Raw genomic sequence first — 21,305 nt, 5'->3', positions numbered from 1 at the left:
GTAGTTGAAGATATTGTAGCGGCCAATTCCATCACCATAGCGGTCAAATCTAACCATGTTTTTGGTGTCTGCTGGTCTGAACGGAGCTGCAGGAGGAGGACAAGAGCAAGAGATTCAATGTTCAGGAAGGCTGAGCTTTCTCACTTATTTGGTCAAAACATTGAACATTTCTTCCACTGCACACTTGACACTAGTATTCAAAGGAGTGGTGTTATATTAAGAGCATGTCAATGCCATGTCCTTGGGGCTTGTAGGGGAATGAGGTGGAGAAGATAACCAGGAGGTAACCACTGCCATTGCTCTCAAGCTGTCAGCCTATTTGAAAATGGCAGTGGAAGGTCCCCTTGGGGCAGATTTATCACTTCATTCCTGGCTTGGGTGTGGAGTGGGACTGGGTGCACTGGGAGGGGGGAGATGCCATGTTTGCTAGCTGCTTCTAACTAACAACTTCAAAATCTTGAGTCAAGATGAAGCAAGCTGTATTGCCTATCGCTAGCAAAACCATCCTGTCACTTCTGAGCAGAACTGACTCAATCATTCACAATGAGAAATGTATTTGAGCAAATACCTTTTTTTAAGACCATGAACAAGTCTCTACATTTTCAAATCTATTTTCACAATTGTTCACATGTTTGCTTCAGTGAGTAATTCTTACCCTGTGGCCTGTATAATTCATGAATATTACAATCAAATCTTCAATCTGTTAAGTTGTCCTACTAATTTATGAGGCTGTACTTTGATTACAGCATGACTTGTGAGATGTATAGTTATTTGAATATTCTTAATTCACGCTCTGTTGGTCAGTTACATAAACTGTCCAATCAGGGAACATAATTAATGCCACATGCCTTGTGTAATTAACCAACACAGTGTGAATTGCAAATTGTAAATTTTACAACTCAGAATACCATCTGGAATTCATTTTCAGTGACTCCTCCTGCATTCAAGCTAATATGTGCTTACTGTGAGTATTTGTGCTTGTAAAGGAGTGCTCAGATGTTACCAGAAAGGAAACATGAGAGCATCATGAATATGACTGCATCCAAAGTCAGGTTGAATTTGAGCAAATATTCACGGATTTCCCCCCCACATAATTCACACTTTTCTGCCTTGGATGTTGCATTGATTGCTCAGTGGTTGTACTACTGCTGAGATCAGATATACAAAGCCTGGTGTCTTCCTAACATTATATTTCTTTTTGCCTAAATACGCCCTTTTAGCTTGATGATCAGTTCATTCCCCAGCTTCTGTTAATATTTCAGTTTGGCTTTAAACATGTCATGTAAAACTACTGCATTTGTCTCCCAGAGATTCCTTCCTAATGAGATCTATGATATAGTACATTCATCCAAGAAGTACTGACTTCTCCAATAGCAGCCTGGCATCCCCAGGAAGCTCATATATAGGCTGACCTAAGGAAATTGGGACATCTGGGACATTTATCTGGGACATTCCCCCTGCCCCTCCCTCCCCCCCACCCCCCTTACTTGTCGGCAGGGGGCAGCATGCCAGATAGGCAAGCAAGGCAGTCCATGTTACACCAACTCCCAGCCAGACTGCACCCCGCTCCCCTGCATTTCCAGGACTCTCATTAAATTCTCTACAGCCAGCCAGGACCAGCCTTTGAAATCTGGGACTGTCCCAGCTAAGCTGGGACATATGGTCACCCTACTCATATATGAAACCAAATATAAGCAAATTGGCAATAGCTCCATCTACATGGCCTCTCAAATGACTTGTTGGGAGCTGATTTTATAGCCAGGTACTCAATGATAGCACCTCCAGCAAGGTGCTCTTCACAAGCTTGTTGGGAGATGAACTATGTTCATGTTACACTGGATAGCAGCTCCACTGACATGAAGCTGGGCTATGGGGAGCAGAGAGTAGACAGAAAGCAGTGTGCTCAGCTCCCAGTCTGCTCCAGAAGCTGGGAGCAGAGCTGCTGTAGATCCCAAAGGGAGGTTCCTGTTGGGGGAGGGCTCTCAGGGCACTGTTTCTGCCCATTTTAAGGCTGGCAGGGCAGTCTAGAAGGACTTTGAGCCAACTGAAATTCAGGCCCAGATAGAATCAGCATGTGACATGGGATAATATGTCTAGAGATAAACTTGTCCCCTCCCCAATGGAAGCCATGCTAAGCTTTCAGACAAGCCTAACCCCTCGGTCTCTGAACTGGCTGGAGAGACAGATTACCTCAAAACTTGCCTACTTTTTGGAGCTGCTGCCACTATAGTTATGCAAGCAACAGTATGTCAAGCAGAGCCCCTAGTGGCGAGATAGCACGTGGCAGTGAAAGAGGACTGTCTGCCTGTTCTGCTCCCCTTGAACAACGTAAATTAAGCTGGCAGAAGCCCTCTTGTGTACAGAGCTGCACCCACACAGTGGGGTTGGCCAGCAGCGCTACATCAGTGAGAAGTTATGATCTTATCTACCAGTCACTTGGAAGGAAGGAAGGCAGGAAGTCCTTGGTCTGTAGAACACCTCAAAGGCACATCCCTCTAGTGAACTGATCCATTTTAGCACAATGCAATTCTCAGCAGCAAGTCATTCCTGTAGAGTGCATGACTTTTAATTACTCACAGGCAGCAGGAATAAACCCAGGATGCAAAGAAGGATGCAGCTTGGAAGACACTGACTCATCCTGCTTTAGATACCACTGCTTCTGTGGTATCTAAAACCAGGGGAGCAAATGTTTCAGAGCTCCGAGCATGTGCCTGAAAAGTCTCCGAGGAGCTATATACCTGGGGTATCAGTTAGCCGCACATGGGGTCAGCACTATATCGCTTCACCAGAAAAAGACTCTGAACTACTTTAAATTGCTTTGACTTGTATCTGAGCACTGTCTCCCTGATGAGAATGCTGAATATAAGGAAGAAGAGACACAACCAGTCAATTCTCCAGGCATGCCTGTCCTAGCTGGTTATATAGATACTTCAGAAGAAGGGCAGGATTGATGTGGAACATGTGATCAGTCTTCTCCAATATTTTAGTGCTGAATGTTAAGAGTTAGGTTATTAAAGTAATTGTGAGTGGATCTAGGATTTTGAAAAGGGGAGGGGGGTGCAGATGGTGTGGCACATCGTCACATTTAACACAACCAATATTCATCTTCATTTAAAGAGAAACTAGAAACTTTACTAATATGCTAGGGGGCTACCACTACATTATTCAATTTATGATCAAAGCAAAAACAAACATAATTTTATTGGAACATGCCCTTATTTGTTAGATTATATATTAAATTTATAAAGCACAGCCTAGGCAAAAATAGTCAAAAGAAGTGGTTTCATTAGTCCTGTCATCATTATAGTTAAACGTGCACCTCTTATCCAGATTCATAAAACAAAATCTAGTCTTCCTGAGCATCCTGATATTGCCTCCAATACTTCACTGTCAATCATTTCTACACCTGAATTAATATTACCACACCTGCATTAAGGTTTATAGCTAGAGCTAAAAACAGTCTGTAGGGCTGGGAAACAGAAGAGAGACATTACTAGGAATGGTTAACAGACAGCAACATTGCAGAAGAAGGGATAATTTGAATTGTAGAACATCAAGACCGTTAAAAAGGAGAGAGGGTGTTAAAATCCGTGAAGTGAAGGGAGATTCGCAGGAATCAAGATTATACTGAGGCATGAAGTCAATTGACTCCCCCAATGCTGCCTGAAAGGTCACTGCTTCTACCAGGTGGTTGGTTTTTAAGGTCTGGATGGAGCAGGAATGAAAGGGTGGTGCAATTGTCCCTGGATCTGCCCCTAAAAGTAATAATGGCGGTGGCCTGCTGGAACAGCAGGGTGCTCACTGAAGAAAATGGCTTCAAACGCACAACTTACCCAGTCATTCTGGAAGAAAGGCAAAGACTCATTCTCAAAGAGGTCCAGCTTCTAACCACAACCAGTCAGAAGTCTGGGTTTGGGGGGACGGGTGCACTGATGCACTTGCACCTGTTTGATTCCTGGTCAACCAATGTTTAAAACCAACTGTCTGGTTTTAAAGCATTTGAAGTCAGGCAGTGCTAAAGGAGTCACTTGTCTTCATGGCTCTTTATAATCTACCTGATCCCTTCTATATTCTTCATTCCAAAGTTGTTAACACTCATCTCTTCTTTTTAATAGTCTTGATGTTTCACAAGTCAAGCTATCCTTTGTTCTGCTGTCTGTTAGCTGCTCCTGGCAATGAAGTTCTGACTACACAGCCCTTCAGACTGTTTTAACTCCTTCCAATGAAATGATATTTGTTTTTGTTTCTATCTTAAACTGAACAATACAGCCCTAGGCTCCTGACATATTAGTAAAGTTTCCAGTTTATTCTTAACTAAAGAATAATATGTGTTGTTTTACGTGTGATGATGCACCTCATCATCTGCACCCCTCATTTCCAAATTCTAGATCTGCTCATGTCTAGATACAAGCTGTATCATGTTTGTAGTATTATCATTGCCCTGTTTGCCTTCTTGAGAAAGGAAAAGGGTATTCATTCTGAGGCCACAGGATTCTCTGGGTGGGGCCAAGATGGGAGGAAGCATCCTGTGGAGATCCCAAGCCCAATTTGTTCATCCACATGAGATTCAAATTTGGGTTGGCTGGTGCAGACACAAATGGCTGAAATTTCCCCAGCTTTGATTGACCAGTCAAATCTCCCTCTCCCTCCACCTCCCTGCCCTTTCACCCAAGCCCTTCCGCTCAACTACAGATCCTCATCTATGCCAGGGCCTTACCATCAAACTTGACATTGAGCATGAAGTCCTTGTAGAACCTCTTGCCATTGACGGGCTTCATGGAATCACACAGCTTGGTGGCATTGGGGCACAGCGCCTGGTGCATGTTATGGAGGGAGTGGGCCATGGCATAGACTGCATTGACCACAAACATGATCTTGGATTCCTGCTCAAATTTGCCTGTCTTCAGGGAGTGCCGGCTGCAGTCCTGGGTGTGGAAACTGCACTGAAACTTGTGTTCCCAGAACTCCCGGAACCAGGGGTTGCGGCTGTTGTTGTAGGGGTCAAGATTACGGAAGTAGATGGCAAACTCCTTTATGGGGTAGGCTGCTAGTTCAATGGTGATAGCTCCCTCTGCCACTGGCTCACTTCCAGCCACCACACTCTCCAGGGCACCCCAGCCATCACTGGCCACCCACGTGAAGGAGACATTGATCCTCTGTGCAGCTGCCAGCAGCTCCCGGGCATCTTCACTCCTGGTGAAGAGCACCACCACCTTTGCACTGGGCTTCTGCAGCAGGGCCTTGATCACCCCATCAAAGGTCTTCTTGTTCATAGAGCGGCCCACCTTTTCAGAGGTGGCAATGCAGATGTTGCGAGCACGGGCTTCCTGCTCAAAAGCCTCGATGCCTGTTTCACCGTAGTCACCCTCTGAGGCCACCGTGGAGACATAGGTCCAGTTGAAGAAGCGCAGGATCTCCGACATGGCCTTGGCCTGGTAGAAGTCTGGTGGCACAGTACGGGCAAAGTAGTCATAGCGGGACTTGTCGCTGAGCTTGGCACTGGTGGAGGCATAGCTGACCTGTGGGATCTGGAAGAGTCGCAGCAGGTTGGCCACCTAGATTGAAGATGAGAGGAGGGAATGAGTGAAATTACAAGGTGTGCATAGGATGGGGGGGGAGGAGAGATGGAGAGATAATGTATGCCCTGCCCCTGTTTGCTGGAGAGATCATTACCATCTATGAGGAACACCCCAGCTCTCCTGGATGGCTGGAGGGGAGGAAGCTTGCCCTGAAGGTCTTTATCTGAGCCCCTGTCAGCTCAAACAATTACAGTGCTGTGCACTGTTGACAACATTCATAATCTATTGCACTGTAGGCACAGAGATGGGGATGAGCATGGGAGAAACACCCATCTGAAGATCCCTGGTGCCCAAATTGCATAGCATTAATCCATGCATTAGGAATGAGACAGACAGACAAATACAGCTTCTTTGGCTGCACTTTATCTTCAAGCTACATTTATAAAAGGCTTGTAAGCAAAGGATTGCCAATGTTAGAAGTATGTTATAACATGAAGTGTTATTGGTGGTTATCAGCACATCCTCATAAGGTGCAACAGTTGTTTATAAGCCAAGGTCAAAAAAACTTACTGGTCTGTTTCCCTCTATAACCATTTATAACAACTTATTGATCATTTATTAAAAGTCTATGAATCCTTTGCTAACTTTTGCACTGGGTTCTGCCCCAGGGCTCTTTCTCATTCTGGTAATCAGAGACACTTCTTCTCAAGCACTTACTGGAAATATAGCTATATCCCAGCATATCATGTCTGCCAGGGCATCAGACAAAGTCCTCCCTTTCAAGTGCAGTTTAGCTCTGAAGAGTGACTTTAAAAAGTGCCCTTATAATTCAGTGGGTCTTCTCACAGACTGTCATGATTTCTGGCTTGAACAGAAACAGGAGTCTCTAGCTCTTCGCTCTGAAAAACAATCACAGCAGTGATGTCTGACTTACACTTCTCAGGCCAGATTTTATTCCACCTATTAGTTATCTAAGTGTAAGTCTATTCCACGTGAAAAGCCATGAATGCCTCTATTTTTGTAACATGTCATCATCTGACCCTTAGGTCTGAGTGACAAAAAAAAAACAGCAGGGAGGAGGGAGCTCTACCCACCTTTGGCATGATCAGGTTTTCAGGGATTTGAGCAGGTAGAACAGAACCGCACTCAGGCACCTGAATCCACCTGTGCACCTAAGAGATGGGATAGCTTCTGGCTGTCAGTGCCCACAGGGAAGCACCACGCCCAGCGAAGGGCCAGGAAGGTCCAAGACCCTCTGCATTGTCCCATTGTATTAGTTTATATGGCAACAGAGGTGCTGAGTACATGGCCCGAGGGTCCTGCCCCCCTTTGGGAAGAAGGCTGTCACCTGAAATGTGTAAAACCTTCCAGATGTCCATCATCTTAGGCCTCCCACCCCAGCAAAAATAAAAGTTAGGTACCTATGTATGGCAACATAGTATCATGATACAACATTATCATGCAAATGAACAGGGAGAGGAAACAGCAGTTCACTGGGACCAAGAGAAAGGGAAGAGGAAGGACTCAGCGCCAGATCCTGCTCCAGGAACGTAAGCAAGGCGGAGCTGTCTGTGTGTTTGGCTTGCTGAGTGTTTGTTTGGGGGGCTGCATCTTTGGGTGTGTGCTCTGAGCAGCTGGGAGAGCTGCTCGCTGAGCATCCTGATTGCTGCCTGTGTCTGACAAATGCCCTAACAAGGGGGTGGAGCCAGTCCAGGTCCCCCGGGGTATAAAAGGAGACTCCCCAGGTGGCCAGGGAGTGAGCAAACAGGGACTGCAAACAGGGCAGTCTGCAGGCCAGTTTGCCATCCCCCTCTTTGAAGGAAAGCCTTTAAGATAAACTATTTCTTTAATTAAGAGTAGCTAACCTGCATATATTTCATGTAAGTAGCTAAAACTCAGCAGTTAGACCAGGGATGGGCAAGTATTTTGGGCAGAGAGCCGCTTACTGAGTTTTGGCAAGCCAATGAGGGCCACATGACAGGCAGCCAGGGGCAGATAAATATTAATTTTCTAAATTTTTTAGGGGTCCTGCGGGCCAGATAGAACGGCCTGGTGGGCTGCATCTGGCCCGCAGGCTGTATTTTGCCTAGCCCTGAGTTAGACCAATACTTAGGCCCTGTTGCTTAACTAGAGTCTCAATTGAGGGCAGGGCCAGATTAACCTTTTAGTGGGCCTAGGCAAACAAACTCATGGGCCCTGAGCTGGTCGAGACCTCCTTTCCCACCCCAGTGCTGCTGTCTGTGGGAAGCAGGGCTCAGAGCTGCTCCTAGGAAGCAGCGCAGTAGCAGTGAGGCCAACAGAGGGGAGGGGAAGGGAAGGGAGGAGGACGGGGTCATTCGTGCCACTGCCGCAGAGGGAAGGACTAGCAACCCATCCCCCTCTGTCCCCCCTGTAACTCAGGGCCCTAGGCATGTGCCTAGCTTGCCTATGCGTTAATCCAGCCCTGAGCGAGGGGAAGTCTGCTAGGGAGTTTTCCTGGAAAGTCTCTGTCACCTTGCTTCACTGTAAGCTTGCTCAGAGGAAGCAGGGAAAAGAGAACCTTTTAGGATCAAGGAGCAGCGAACAGGCCAGTTTAGAGGGGAGTTTGCTAGGGAAGACCTACTCAGAACGAGGGTCAGAAAGAGAAGTGATGGGTTAAGGGACCCAGAGAAAATGGCTGGAGGATGTTGCAGTACCAGAACCACTGCCAGATCCTCTTCTGCTTGCACCTGTGACATGTCTGTTCCGGTAGAAACACTCACCATCGAGGCTTCCACCCAGGTCCTGGCCTGGTGTTGTGGAGACTGCAGCTTGCAGGTTCCTTCCAGTGCCAGCCAGGTGAGGAGTGCCTGTGCTGTGAGCGGTGCCTCCTGGTCATGTCCCTCAGGGAGCAGGGAAGACAGCTACAGGAGGTAGCAAGGCTCCAAAGCATCCTCCATCGTGAGGACTTCATTGATCCAATGTTAGAGGAAGACCTCTAAGATTGCAGAGGTAGGATTGCCAGAGACAGCACCAGAGAAGGAAGAGGACATGGACTCCCAGGAAGGTGGAAGTTGGAAGCTTGTGACCTCTGGCAGTGAGCAGAAATCTTCACCTCCACCTGCAGCAGTTTGCCTGGAGTCCTAGCAATAGAAGAGCAGCAGCACCTTCTTTTGGTGGAAGAGCCCAGGCCAGGCCAGGCCTCCCCAGTGTTGGGAGGATCAAGACCACTGCCACCAAGAGGAAGCAACTCATAGTGTTGGTTGGAGACTCCCTTCTGTGGGGGACAGACGCATCCATCTCCTGGCCTGATCTGTTGTCTCAGGAGGTCTGCTGCTTGCCACAGAGCCCAAGATGTCACAGAAGGATAACCAAGACTCATCTGGCATCTGACTACTACCCCATGTTGCTCATCCATGTGAGCTCCAAGGATACTGCCTGGGGTGATTCTGAGCAGATCAAAAGTGACTGCAGGACTCTGGGTGCAAGGCTGAAGAGGGCAGATCGTGTTCTCCTCAATCCTTCCAGTCAAGAGGAAGGGTCCAGGTAGGAGTGGACACATCCTTCAGATCAATGCATGGCTGCACAGATGGTGTCGCCAGCAGAGCTTTGCTTTCTTTGACCAGGGGATATTGTTCCAAGAAGAGGGATTGCAGGGAAGAGCCAGGATCCTCCTGACAAAGAGAGGGAAGAGCATCTTCACAGACAGGCTTGCTAACCTAGTGAAGAGGGCTTTAAACTAAGTTTGGCAGGGGATGGAGACCAAAGCCCTGAGGTAATTGGGGAAGTGGGTGACTTGGAGAAAGTACAAGCTGGAGGGGGCAACAGGGGAGGTGCTCTTATTCTTTCTGAGAAAGTAGGGCAATCGGCTAGTTACCTCGTGTCTGTACACAAATGCACGGAGCCTGGGAAACGAGCAGGAAGAACTGGAAGTCCTTGCACAGTCACAGCACTATGATGTGATTGGAATAACAGAGACTTGGTGGGAGCTCGCATGGCAGGAGCACTGTCATGGATGGGTATAAACCATTCAGGAAGGACAGGCAGGGGAGAAGAGGAGGATGAGTTGCACTATATGTAAAAGAGCCATACGATTGCTCAGAGCTCCAGTATGAAACTGGAGACAGGCCTGGTGAGAATCTCTGGGTTAGGGTCAGAGGGGAGACCAACAAGGGTGATGTCCTGGTGGGTGTGTGCTATAGAGCACCAGACCCAGAGGAAGTGGTAGACGAGGCTTTCTTCAAACAGCTAGCAGAAGTTTCCCGATCACAGGCCATGGTCCTCACCAGGGACTTCAATCACCCTAACATCTGCAGGGAGGGCAATACAGCAGCGCACGGACAATCAAGTAAGTTTTTGTAGACTGTTGGGGACAACTTCCTGGTGCAAGTGTTGGAGAGGCCAACTAGGGGCTGTGCTGACAAACAGGGAAGAATTGGTGGGGGGCGCAGTAGTGGATGGCAACTTGGGCAGCAGGGACCATGGGAGGATTGAGTTCATGAACCTAAGGAAACAAAGGAAGGAGAGCAGCAGAGTAAGGACACTGGACTTCAGAAAAGCAAACTCTGATTCACTCAGGGAACTGATAGGCAGGATCCTCTGGGCGGCCAGTCTGAGGGGGACAGGAGTCCAGGAGACCTGGTTGTATTTTAAAGAAACCTTACTGAGTGTGGGGGAACAAACCATCCTGATGCACAGGAAGACTAGCAAGTATGGCAGAAGACCAGCTTGGCTTAGCAGGGAGCTCTTCAGTGAGATAAAACACAAAAAGAAAGCTTACAAGAAGTGGAAGCTTGGATAAACAAGTAGGTAGGAGTATAAGAGTATTGCTTGGGTATGCAGGGTGAAATAAGGAAAGGCCAAAGTACAACTGGAGTAGCAGCTAGCAAGACATGTAAAGGGTAACAAGCAGGGTTTCTACAAATATGTCAGCAACAATAGGAAGATCAGGGAAAGTGTGGGTCTCTTACTAAATGCAGGAGGCAACCTAGTGACAGATGATGTGGAAAAGACTGAAGTACTCAATTCCTCTTTCACCTCAGGTTAGTGTCTATTTAGAAAACCCAGACATGTACAAGTCCAAGGGGCCAGACATGGTGCACCCAAGGGTGCTAAGGGAGTTGGCTGATGTAACTGCAGAGACTGGCCATTATCTTTGAAAACTCTTGGCAGTCAGGAGAGCTCCTGGATGATTGGAAAAGTGGTAATATAGTGTCCATGTTCAAGAAAGGGGAGAAGGAGGATCCAGAAAACTACAGACTGGTCAGCCTCACCTCAGCCCGTATAGAAATTATGGAGCAGTCATCAAGGAATCCATTTCTAAGCACTTGGAGAAGAACGTGATCAGGAACAGTCAGCATGGATTCACCAAGGGCAAGTCATGCCTGACCAACCTGATTGCTTTCTTTGATGAGATGACTGGCTCTGTGGATGTGGGAAGAGCAGTAAACATGGTATACCTTGACTTTAGCCAAGCTTTTGATATGGTCTCCCACAATATTCTTGCAAGCAAGCTAAGGAAGTATGGGTTGGATGAATGGACTGTAAGGTTGATAGAAAACTGACTGGATTATTGGGCTTAAAGTAATCAATAGCTCAATGTCTAGTTGGCAGCCAGTATCAAGTGGAGTGTCCCAGCAGTTGGTCCTGAGGCTGGTTTTGTTCAATAACTTCATTAATGATCTGGAAGATGGCACAGAGTGCACCCTCAGCAAGTCTGCAGATGACATCAAGCTGGGGGGAGTAGTAGATACACTGGAGGCTAGGGCTAGGATTTAGAGAGACCTCAACAAATTGGAATATAGGGCTAGAAGAAAACTCATAAGGTTCAATAAGGACAACTGTGAAGTCCTGCACTTAGGACAGAACAATCCCATGCTTGGTTGGGACTTGGGCCTGGTACAGACTTAGGCCTGGCTGGCTGGGCAGCAGCTCTGCCGAAAAGGACCTAGAGGTTACAATGGACACTGAACTGAATATAAGCCAGCGGTGTGCCCTTGTTGCAAAGAAAGCTAACAGCATACTGGGCTGCATTGGTAGGAGTGTTGCCAGCAGATCAAAAGAAGTGATTATTCCTCTCTATTGAGCACTGGTGAGACCACATCTGGAGTACTGTGTCCAGTTTTGGGTTCCCCACTACTGAAAGGATATAGATGAATTGGAGGGAGTCCAGCAGAGGACAATAAAAATGGTTAGGGGGCTGGGGGTCATGATTTATGAAGAGAGGCTGAGGGAACTGGGCTTATTTAGTATGGAGAAGAGAAGACTGAGGGGGAATTTAATAGCAGCCTTCAGCTACCTGAAGAGGGTTCCAAGGGGATGGAGTTAGATTGTTTTCAGTGGTGACAGATGACAGGGCAAGGAGCAATAGTCTCAAGTTGCAGGAAGGGAAGTTGACGTTAGATATTAGGAAAAACTTTCTCACTAGGAGGGTAGTAAAACACTGGAACAGGTTACCCAGAGAGGTTGTGGAATTTCCATCCATGGAGGTTTTTAAAACCCAGCTAGACAAAGCCTTGTCTGAGATGATCTAGTTGGGGATGGTCCTGCTTCAAGCAGGGGGTTGGACTAGATGACCTCTTGAAATCTGTTCTAGTCCTAATTTACTATGTTTCTATATCCTAGTGCAAGGTCATGATGGGGGTACATTTTGTGACTCATCTATTTTAGGATTCTAGGATCCTATTGGACAAAGTAGGTAAAGGCCAGATGCTACTGGGACTCTGTGATGGATTGTGTTGGATTCTGCTGTGTTTCATGCACCTTCACTTGTCCTATTACGAATCCCAGTTACAAAAACATTGTTAGGTGGGATGATTGGGCAAAGCAGCCAGCTGAAATTTCAGGTCCAGACTGAGTTTGAAAAGCATAATCTTTTGACTTGTTAATTAAGCAAATTAGGTCCTGTATCCTGATAATATCTCATACACAATTGCATTTACCCTTCCTGTGAATGGATGTCATTAGTTACAGCAACTGCATGCACAAACGGCCAGGTAAATGTCTACCTGACCATTTGACCATGTAGCTGTGACAACTGTGTACACAAGCACTACAACTGTACATGGAGATTATGTACCTATATTTTTGCATGCGGTGGGCATACACAAGTGTGTGCAATTTGTATGATTCTGTTTCTTGTTGTGGACAGTTACTGTGGACTCCCCACCTACTGTGCTATTTTTACAGTCTCTTTTCAGGAAACCTGAGCCATCTCAAAGGAATGGCATGTGGGAAACTGGGGGCTGGAAAGCTTTGACTGGCACCTGGTCCTGGGTAATAAAGAATAGTTTCTCATTCACCCAATTGGAGCCTTTCATTCCTACATGTTCTCCCATATTAAAAACCTCCAGAGGGAGGTTGCATTATCTTCATACTATGTCTTTGCAAAATATCTTCCAGAGGAATAAACCTTTTCCCAACCAAGCCCTCCCCTACATCAGATCTGATGGTAACAAGTCAGCAGTCTAACCTGTCAGCCCTCCCCTCCTAGTTCTACCATGTTCCCTGTCAGGATGAAGGTCACATATGCCCGTTACTTTCAGTGATATGCTGAAGCTGTCTTCACTCCTCCCTTCCTGAACCATTAGGGCTCTCTGAAAGCTGAACTTCCAGTTTCTTCATTTTTTTTTAATTTCTCTTTTCTTATTTCACATTCTGTTCTCTGAATCTTGGGGGCCAATAACTTGATTCTGTTGCAATGCTTGAAGGGTCCACTGCAGGCAAAGTGTGGGAACATACTAATTTTCTAAGTGCTTTTCAATAACAAAGTCAGTGTTTCTCAGTCAGGGTAAGCAACACCCTAAGGTACTTTGAGATCATATTGTGCCATAAGGTGCTGCGCAATATTAGCACTGTTAGGTGTGCAAACAGCTAACACATGATTCACAAAATAAACCCAGAGATTACAAATTTAAATCATAGTATCTGTTGGGGGTCTCTCTGTGTTCTTTGCAACAGAAGAATTGCTTCAGTATTTTCTGCAGTCAAGAAATAAGTGAAAGCTACAAGCCCACATTTTCTAAGAAGTTCCTCCAGTCTAACAAGGGAAGCCTTGTATGTGTAAAGGTTGAGAACCACTGAACCAAGTCATTAAGCCTCACAATATTGCTTCAAGGTAGGTGGGTATTAGCCTCATTCTCATTTTACAGGTGGGGAAACTAAAGCAGCTCCAGTCATTTGTTTCAAATGTCAGTGTCTAGCATCTTAGACTAGTATGCCTGTGGACATAAGCCTGGTGCTGTCTGTCACAAGGCAGCATATGTGCAGGATGGAGATGAGCAGGCAACCAGTCTGATTCACTGAGCTCTTGTGGAGAACCCTATAGGGCTAACACCAAAAGGAGGGTTAGGATTTTGAGGAAAGCTCTAACAACCATTTCAGGATGCCATCTATCTTAATTTCCAGCAACAGAGGTCTCTCTCAGCTCATAGATATCAAATACCTCCCAAAATACGGACTGTGATTTGAAGATAACACAACTTCATCCCACCACTATGGGACGTTCATCGTTGTGACATGACAGCACAATTCCAAGATAGCCCGATCCACTGGCAAGGGCTAACAGGAGGCCGACATAGAACTTATGGCATCCCCTGCACCTCGCCTGATGATGTCTGAGGCATCTCAAACTGATCATGAGCTCACTGAAAATCTCTCTGGAAAGAAGGGAAGACCAGTGTAGGAAGAGGGAGGAGTCTTCCTCCAGATATGGTAAGCATCTCTTGTGGGATCCCCTCACTCCTCGTGTGTTAACATTCCTGGTAGTTCCATGGTTTGCTGTTAATGAAAATATCCACATATTTGATGTGGGTCATCAACCCCAGTGATCCCATTGCACGCCTTCTGCTCAATTTCCTGATAGTCCGCCTATGGTTCACAGCAGTCATGAGCAGTGAAGGCTACTCACAGGCATCACCTGTGCAAATGAGCCCTGAAACTAGAAGCCATGAATCTGAGCTCTGCATCTACAGGCAGCCTTTTGAGAGGAACTGTCTATAGTGAGTGTGTTCTGTACAAATGTCTCATGGCAAGATGATGTGAACTCACAGTGAAGCTCACTTCTTCCCTTTGACCCATTGCTGTATCCTTTCTAACTGCAGCTGCATGATCCTCTGAGCGCAGGCCCTTACCTTTTTATATGCAATACACCATGCACGCCTATATCACTGTAGAACTAACAGTAAGATAGTGCCAGTTGATCCCATCTGCTATGGCCACAGTGCTGTGAAGCTCTGTATGACCAGCCATTGGTTGACTTATTCCTTAGGATGATGAAGAAGGGACAATCCAATGTGATGATTGTGTGGGAATCCCAGTGGAGCTCCCAAGATCGAAGGGGTTGCTGGATCAGGACCAAAGTGTTCATTCCAGAGCTCTCCTTGGTATGTGTCCTCATGTAAACCAACAACAAAGGCTCCTGAACTGGCAGCTACTTCTCGGTCACCATGAGAAGGGGTGAGAGGGGAGGCATCATCACTGCCTGCCTCTTAATGAGCAGGCTATTTTCTGACACTCCAGAAGACTGTAATCTCACTGTTAATCCATGAAGTATAGCTTCATAGTAGCCAGGACAATGGCCTTGGACCACAAGGGAAATAAGGACAAGCTGAGGTTAATGACCAGAAGCAAACTACCTTCCACCAGTCATTAACTGCTCAGAGAGGGTGTGGACCTCGGGTGCCCTGTGTGCTTTCAGCAAGATGCTTTGCTTCAGCTGAATTGTCAGATCTAGTTTCTCTGGATCTCTTTTCACCAGATGCTGGGGAGATGCAAGGTGAAAATGGACACCTTACCTTATCAGGGAGGGAGATTCTTTTGAAAAATGTTGCTGTTGAGGATTCTGCTCCCTCATTTTCCTTCTTCCCTGTTTTCCTTGCTACATAAAACCACAATTGGCCAAGGATAAGTCAAGGCTAAGGGGCAAAGGATCAAGAAATGCATCTCTAAAGGGGAGTGCTCAGAATGGCCTGTAATGACAACAGAACCAAGCTGGGCATTGCTTACCAGTCCACCATCCATGCACATGCCCCATTCTCCACCACTGTCCCAGCCCCTCAGGAGGTCTTCCACATACTACTCCACCCTTTCCCAGCTCCCACCAGCAGCTCTGGGAGCTTGTTTCCCTGCCCCTCTCCCCTGGTCCCCCAGCACATTTATCTGGCCAGGAGATCTGTCCGTTGGTGTTATATAGCAATAAGAATTGCAGACCCTGGGCCACTACCTGGTTCAGGCAAGCTCAGACTGGAGGGAGGTAGAAACATCAACATCATCATAGGCAACGTATTAAATCTCCCATTGAAATATTGCAAAATTCTTCTCTGTCAGAGTAGGAGACTTCATAAAATTGCCTTTAAATGAATCCAGCAAGAGCAAGCCTGAGCAGGTCTGGCTCAGTAATTGGAATATGTACAGAGGGACCAAACCCTGAGAGAGATGGTGCAGCAGCTACTCCTCTCATCATAATTCCACCCTACAGAAGTCTTGTCTGTGCTCCAACGTGGAGCAGGTGCCTTGCCAACAGGCAGATAAAGAGAAAGCACAGAGGATGGAAAAGACAAAAGGAGACAGAGAGAACTATCCTACTGCATGCATCCAGCCACTGAGGGCAGAACGAGGGCTTGCACGCCCGTCCCAACCCCCTGCAAACAGCTCACGTTGTCCGCTTATTCCAGATGCTCTGCAGTAATTCTCATTATCTTCAAAGGGAAATAAAATCCCCACTAATGAGGCTGTTAAAAATACAGACTGTCAAAGAGGCCGGCGAGAGGAAGGCTTGTGATCTGATTGGCTGGCGGGAGCCTGGAGCCGGAACACGCTTCACAACTACTGATGTGGAAGCCGCGCTGGTTAATTAACATGTACAAATATGTTTTTAACAGAAAATTACATTCTATAATAGCAATAAGGCACCAGAGACCATGAATTACCCTGCATTACTTCACACCAGGCTGTGCTGAAAGCACTTGACCCTAGGCCTCGTGCTTAACTGTATACAACATGCAAATTAATAGACAATAATTCACACCCTGTCATGATTTCAAGCCAAATTACTGCACAGTCCCATTCGGATGTGCTCTGGCTCCTGTTAGGTGTGGCGGGGAATGGGCAGGTTTATGAGAGTTCAGCTGTAGATGTTCAAGGCAGCTCACGGGGGGTGAGACTGAGAATTCAGACACATCCAGGTGGTGGCAAGATGTCATGGCTGGTGAGCTAGATATCTGGGTGGTACCTGAACATCTAGGATGTTCTTGGGGATCTCACACTAACTGGCGAGAGCTGAGAGCCACATCTCCTCAGAGAGCAGAAGTCAGCTTGGTGTACAGGAGGCACACATGGGATCTTGCCATAAAGGGCAGCTACTGTTCCTGTCATTGTAAGCTAGGTCAGAAAGTTTCCCTCTTGTCCCCTCCACTGAATGTCCTCAGATATCTGCGTCACTGTCCAACAGCCAGGGCCTCAGGCCAGCTGGGAGGGTTGGAGCTGTCAAGCCAATGGGTGACGTCTAGTGGAGCGCTGTCTTTGTGCTTTTCCATCTCTTTCTAATCGTGGATGTCCGAGTGCCAAGGCTGCACCCAATGACTCCTGATGGCAGTGAGCTCTGAAGGTTTCTCCATCCTCTCCTCTTTCCATTAGACCCATTTGACTGCTTTATGGCCTGATTACTCACCTCTGTCCCATTCATCCCACATTTAGCAAGTGGCACTTCCAAAGCCAGGTAAGAGGTGAAAACTCCTTAACACGATGAGTGCACTCTGCATTATCCACCTGGCCAAACATCTTTGAGTAGCCTAGCCCTTCAGGTCTCCCCTCTTAGTGCATTTTAGTGATGGTCTCTCAGAACTCAAGGGCGCATCCCCATGAGCAGGAATATGCATTTCCCTGGGGACAAATAGCAGCAGCACATATTTGTACCACTGACAGTTGTCCCTGGGCATGCTCTTGCATGCACAGACGGGTGTGTGGCAAGTTGCCCTAGGTGGGGAAAGGGAGGCTGGGGCCAGCATCTGGGCTGGCCCCAGCAGCCTTATCACTTATCAGAGGCCCGGGCGAGAGGAGGTGGTCTCCTGGGGCAGCAGCAATGGTGATCTGGGCATGCAGAGCCTGACTAGCAGCTGGAGTATGGCTCTAGCCAGCCAGGCTCTGGTTTCAGGCAGCACATGCTGCAGCCATGTGCGCTGCCCCACTTTTTTTCCCACAAGTTTTTTTTATACTGGGATTTCACAGTATCTAATTTTGCCACCGCACTGCAAATATGCAGCATCGTGAACAGAAGAATGAGCACCATGTGCATTTCGTGCCACCTCAAAAGGCTTTGAGGTACCACAAACCGGATGTTCCCACTCATCTGAATGCTCCCCATCAGTTTTTCACATGATTTGTTAAAGTGATGCTCAAAAGTCAAAGGTCTGTTTGTGGAAAGATATCTTTACACTGTCCAGTCATTAAGATCCATTTCTATAGGGATACTCAAAGGTTCCATTCAGGACCAAGACCCTATTGTGTTGGACACTTACAAATGTATTTGGGGGTGCAATCCCTGTCATTCAGACCTGACCAATGTCATTTGAACTAAATGATGAATAAGAAGGAGCAAAGGGGCTGAGGATATTTGGGTTTTGTGGTTACGCAGGAACACTGCTGGTTTCTGCTGGCAGCTGGTGCCAGCTCATTTGAAATCAGAAAAAAAACATTGAAGGGAAGTATAATGAGGGTTACTATCCCTGTGTTAGAAACAGAGAAAATAAAGACCCTTGAGGGGAAAAGACTTGTTTTCCATTGCACTATAAGTCTATGCCAGGCTGAAAGCCAAATCTCCTGACTTGCCACCACATCATCTGCAAGCATTTCTTGTAGGACTGTATCAGCTGGAGGGCAGCAGCCATCTAAGAAAGCTGTTTCCTGACCTATGAACTCAGGCACCCTTGTTACCTGGCTGTGCAGAGGTTTGACATTTTCCATGAGTCTGGCTTAGGCCAGGCTGGAGGTCCTCTCTGTGTAAATGAGCCCAGATGTCAGGCTGTCAACTGGAATTACAAAGGTGCTTTCTGACAAGGTTTGGCCTCCTGCTGTGGATGAAGCCTGTCTCCACTGAGGACAGAGTTGGAGTGCGAGTCCTCAGCAATAATTCACAGCAGCTAGCATGGCTCAGCAATGAGCCTGTCCACTGCATGTGACACTCGCTGCAATGGTTTTCTTTCATCAGTTTGGCGCCTGCCTCACACACATAACTTTTATTGCCATCTTTATGAGATAAGCACTTTCCATCATTGCAGCACTGCAGTGCCAGTTAGGACTGCTAGGTTTTAAATCCACAAGGGGAGTGTATTGCCTGGCTGCTCTACTCTGCCAGCCCTTCCTCCACCCTTCACTACAAGTTTGAACATCCTGGAGGTTGAGGCATAAAACAGACAAGGTTGTCACAATGTCTTGTTATGGGATAAGCTTTCTCCTCTGATGGGCTGAGGAAGTAGAACTGGAGGCAGGACCATTTATGTCCCCCATGCAACACACCCAGTGAAGCAAGAAGTGTAGTGAGAAGAAAACCCCATTCCAGGTAAAGTGACTGCTCCCCCCCTGCCCGCCCTACCACCAAAGTCATGGTAGGGCTCAGAAAAAGAAATCAGAGCAGAGGATATGTTTCCAATGAGTTTAGTGCCATTGACAGGAGCCAGCTTGAAAGTCCTATGTGCTTGCAGGGTGGGCAGTGTCCTCATCTCAGGATGCCCCACCTCCGAGCCTCCCCTCCAATCTGGAGATGCGAGCCATCTGAGCGGGGTTTCAGTCTCCACAGTGACCTCTGTCTTCTGGATCTTTTCTGAGCTCGCCAATAAGGCTGCTGCTTCATCCCCGTTGTGGCGTTGGACACTAAGAACCAAACATAAGACCACTCACTTGTCTCATATATGTCACCGAAGGGGCGCCTGTAGATGTGCGGGATTTCTCCAATGTGCTGTAATTACAGTGCATCAGAGCAGACTTAATTAATTGAGTGTGTTGGAGCATGCTAATTAGCATGGCTTAGCAGCCTCGGTGTATTGTGTATTCAGCATCCCCATGCTTCAAAATGGTGGCAGGGGTGCTTTAACTAAAGCTCATCAAACGAGCTTTAGTTAAAGCACCTCTGCTGCCATTCTGAAGTGTGGGATATTGAATACAAGAGACGCTGTGGGCGCTTTAATTAGAGTGGCTCCTGAGAGCTTCTCCAATTTAAACACCCACCCCTGGAGCACATGTAAAGATGCCCAAATGGCCCACCATCCACAGCAAAACCTTCAGCTCTGATCATCAGCCTGACTGATCATGCCACAGTGTCCATTGTGACATCACGACTCTGACCACAGGATACTGCTGCTATTATTGTCCTACACGGCCCTCAGCTATTGGAAGGTGAACTCCAACCACCTTCGGGAGCTTGGTCCTTCTCTGAGGAGTGAGGTGCACCATGGGGACACAAACAAGTAAAGCTCCTGTATGGATTGCATTGCTCGCTGATACACTGCGGTTTACCTGCTAAGGGAGCAAATCTCACCCCAGAAATGGACACTCGCAAAGCTCAGATCCCCTCACTGGACACGGTGTCCTCCTCTCCACCCCCACAGTCCAGAAGAGGACAATCTCTTTGGTACAGGGTGTAGTGGGTTCTGGATGCAGTTTGGGTAATGGAGGTAGAGGGAGAAGCCTAGGACGGAAGAAGCATGGGAATGATGCCCTCCGGGCTGAGCACAGAGTGACTCCACTCCCCCTCTAAGAAAGGGGATGTCTTGTTCAGAAATAGGTTCTGCTGGGGGAGCGTGGAAGGTAACAGCATCTGTCTTAGATCTCCTTCATTCCCTGCAGCAAGCCAGCGCTATATTCCTCTCACCCCTGCTTCTGTCCAACATACCTGTGGGCACACACACACACACAGGCACACACACAGAGCTGATGCAGCGATGCAGCAGTTGATCTCTTAACTTGCTAAAGGGTTGTTTTCTCCAGAGCAGGGCGAGGCTACAGGGCGCTATTCTAGGACCTCCTAATGCCAGCCCTGGGGCCTAGAATCAGAGCTTCCTGTGGGATATGATCTGGCTGACTGCAAAAATACTGACCCCAGTGATGACAAGGGCACTAATGAATAAACTGGCAATGAAAACAGCTCCAGCTGCCACACGATCTGTTGACTTTCCCTGGCTACTCCATCTCCAGCTCATATCCCTGTACTTTGTTGCTTGGGTTGTCTGGATAACCACAGCACAAGCTGAAGAGGAAAAGGCAATGGAGCTGCTGTATCTTCACGTTCAGACCCAGGAGCTTTCTCCCTTCCTTAGGCTCAGCACCTCTTTACTTCCCTTTCTTTGTAGGTGGATGTGAAGGCCCCCAAGGACATCTCCAAAAAGAAGGATCCTAAAGAGAAGCCTGACATCCAAGCACTTGCAGGGGGGGACAGTGCTCAGAAGGAGTCCTCAGCTGCTGCATCCCCCCCAGAGCAGCTGGGCTGTCTGGATCAGGGAGCTGTTACTGGGGTGAGTGCCCTCCCCTCACGCGCAGGGTTTCTTTGACTCCAAAGGCCAGAGGTCCACCCTACCCCGAGATGCCTGGGGCCAGCTCCCAGTGGTAATACTGGGGGTTGTGTGCACTTTAGCCAGCATGGAAGGACCCTAACATGTCTCATCGTAATACTTTTTAAGCTACCCAGGCACTGGAAGCCATATGTAATATGCAGACCCCAGCCTCCCCCATGTCAATAGTGGGGAAGACCTGAATAAGCAGTTGCTAAATGTGTAGTGTGTCAGGAACAGGTTTCCCTGCATCACACGCAGGGACCTCCCTCCTTCTTTGACCCAGGCT

General features: G+C 47.5%; 2 protein-coding genes across 2 annotated transcripts in view; one reads left to right on the top strand and one right to left on the bottom strand.

Annotated features, from left to right (window-relative positions):
* GRM2 (glutamate metabotropic receptor 2) overlaps window positions 1–21,305 on the bottom strand; it is a 58,963-nt gene that overhangs the window by 23,443 nt on the left and 14,215 nt on the right. The window contains exon 2 of the mRNA XM_019510329.1: window positions 4,718–5,555. Within this exon, the coding sequence (XP_019365874.1) occupies window positions 4,718–5,555 (838 nt within the window). The remainder of the gene's footprint in view (window positions 1–4,717; window positions 5,556–21,305) is intronic.
* The window catches only part of IQCF6 (IQ motif containing F6), a 7,929-nt gene continuing 6,487 nt past the window's right edge, over window positions 19,864–21,305 (top strand). The window contains exons 1-2 of the mRNA XM_019510327.1: window positions 19,864–19,947; window positions 20,819–20,980. Coding sequence (XP_019365872.1) covers window positions 19,921–19,947; window positions 20,819–20,980 — 189 coding nt within the window. The 5' untranslated portion in view covers window positions 19,864–19,920. The remainder of the gene's footprint in view (window positions 19,948–20,818; window positions 20,981–21,305) is intronic.

This window comes from Gavialis gangeticus, unplaced genomic scaffold (assembly GCF_001723915.1).
Source record: "Gavialis gangeticus isolate Ggan-Ray unplaced genomic scaffold, GavGan_comp1, whole genome shotgun sequence".
NCBI lineage: Eukaryota > Metazoa > Chordata > Crocodylia > Gavialidae > Gavialis > Gavialis gangeticus.
Note: the sequence above shows the minus strand (reverse complement) of the source record. Positions and strands in the feature narration are given on the sequence as shown.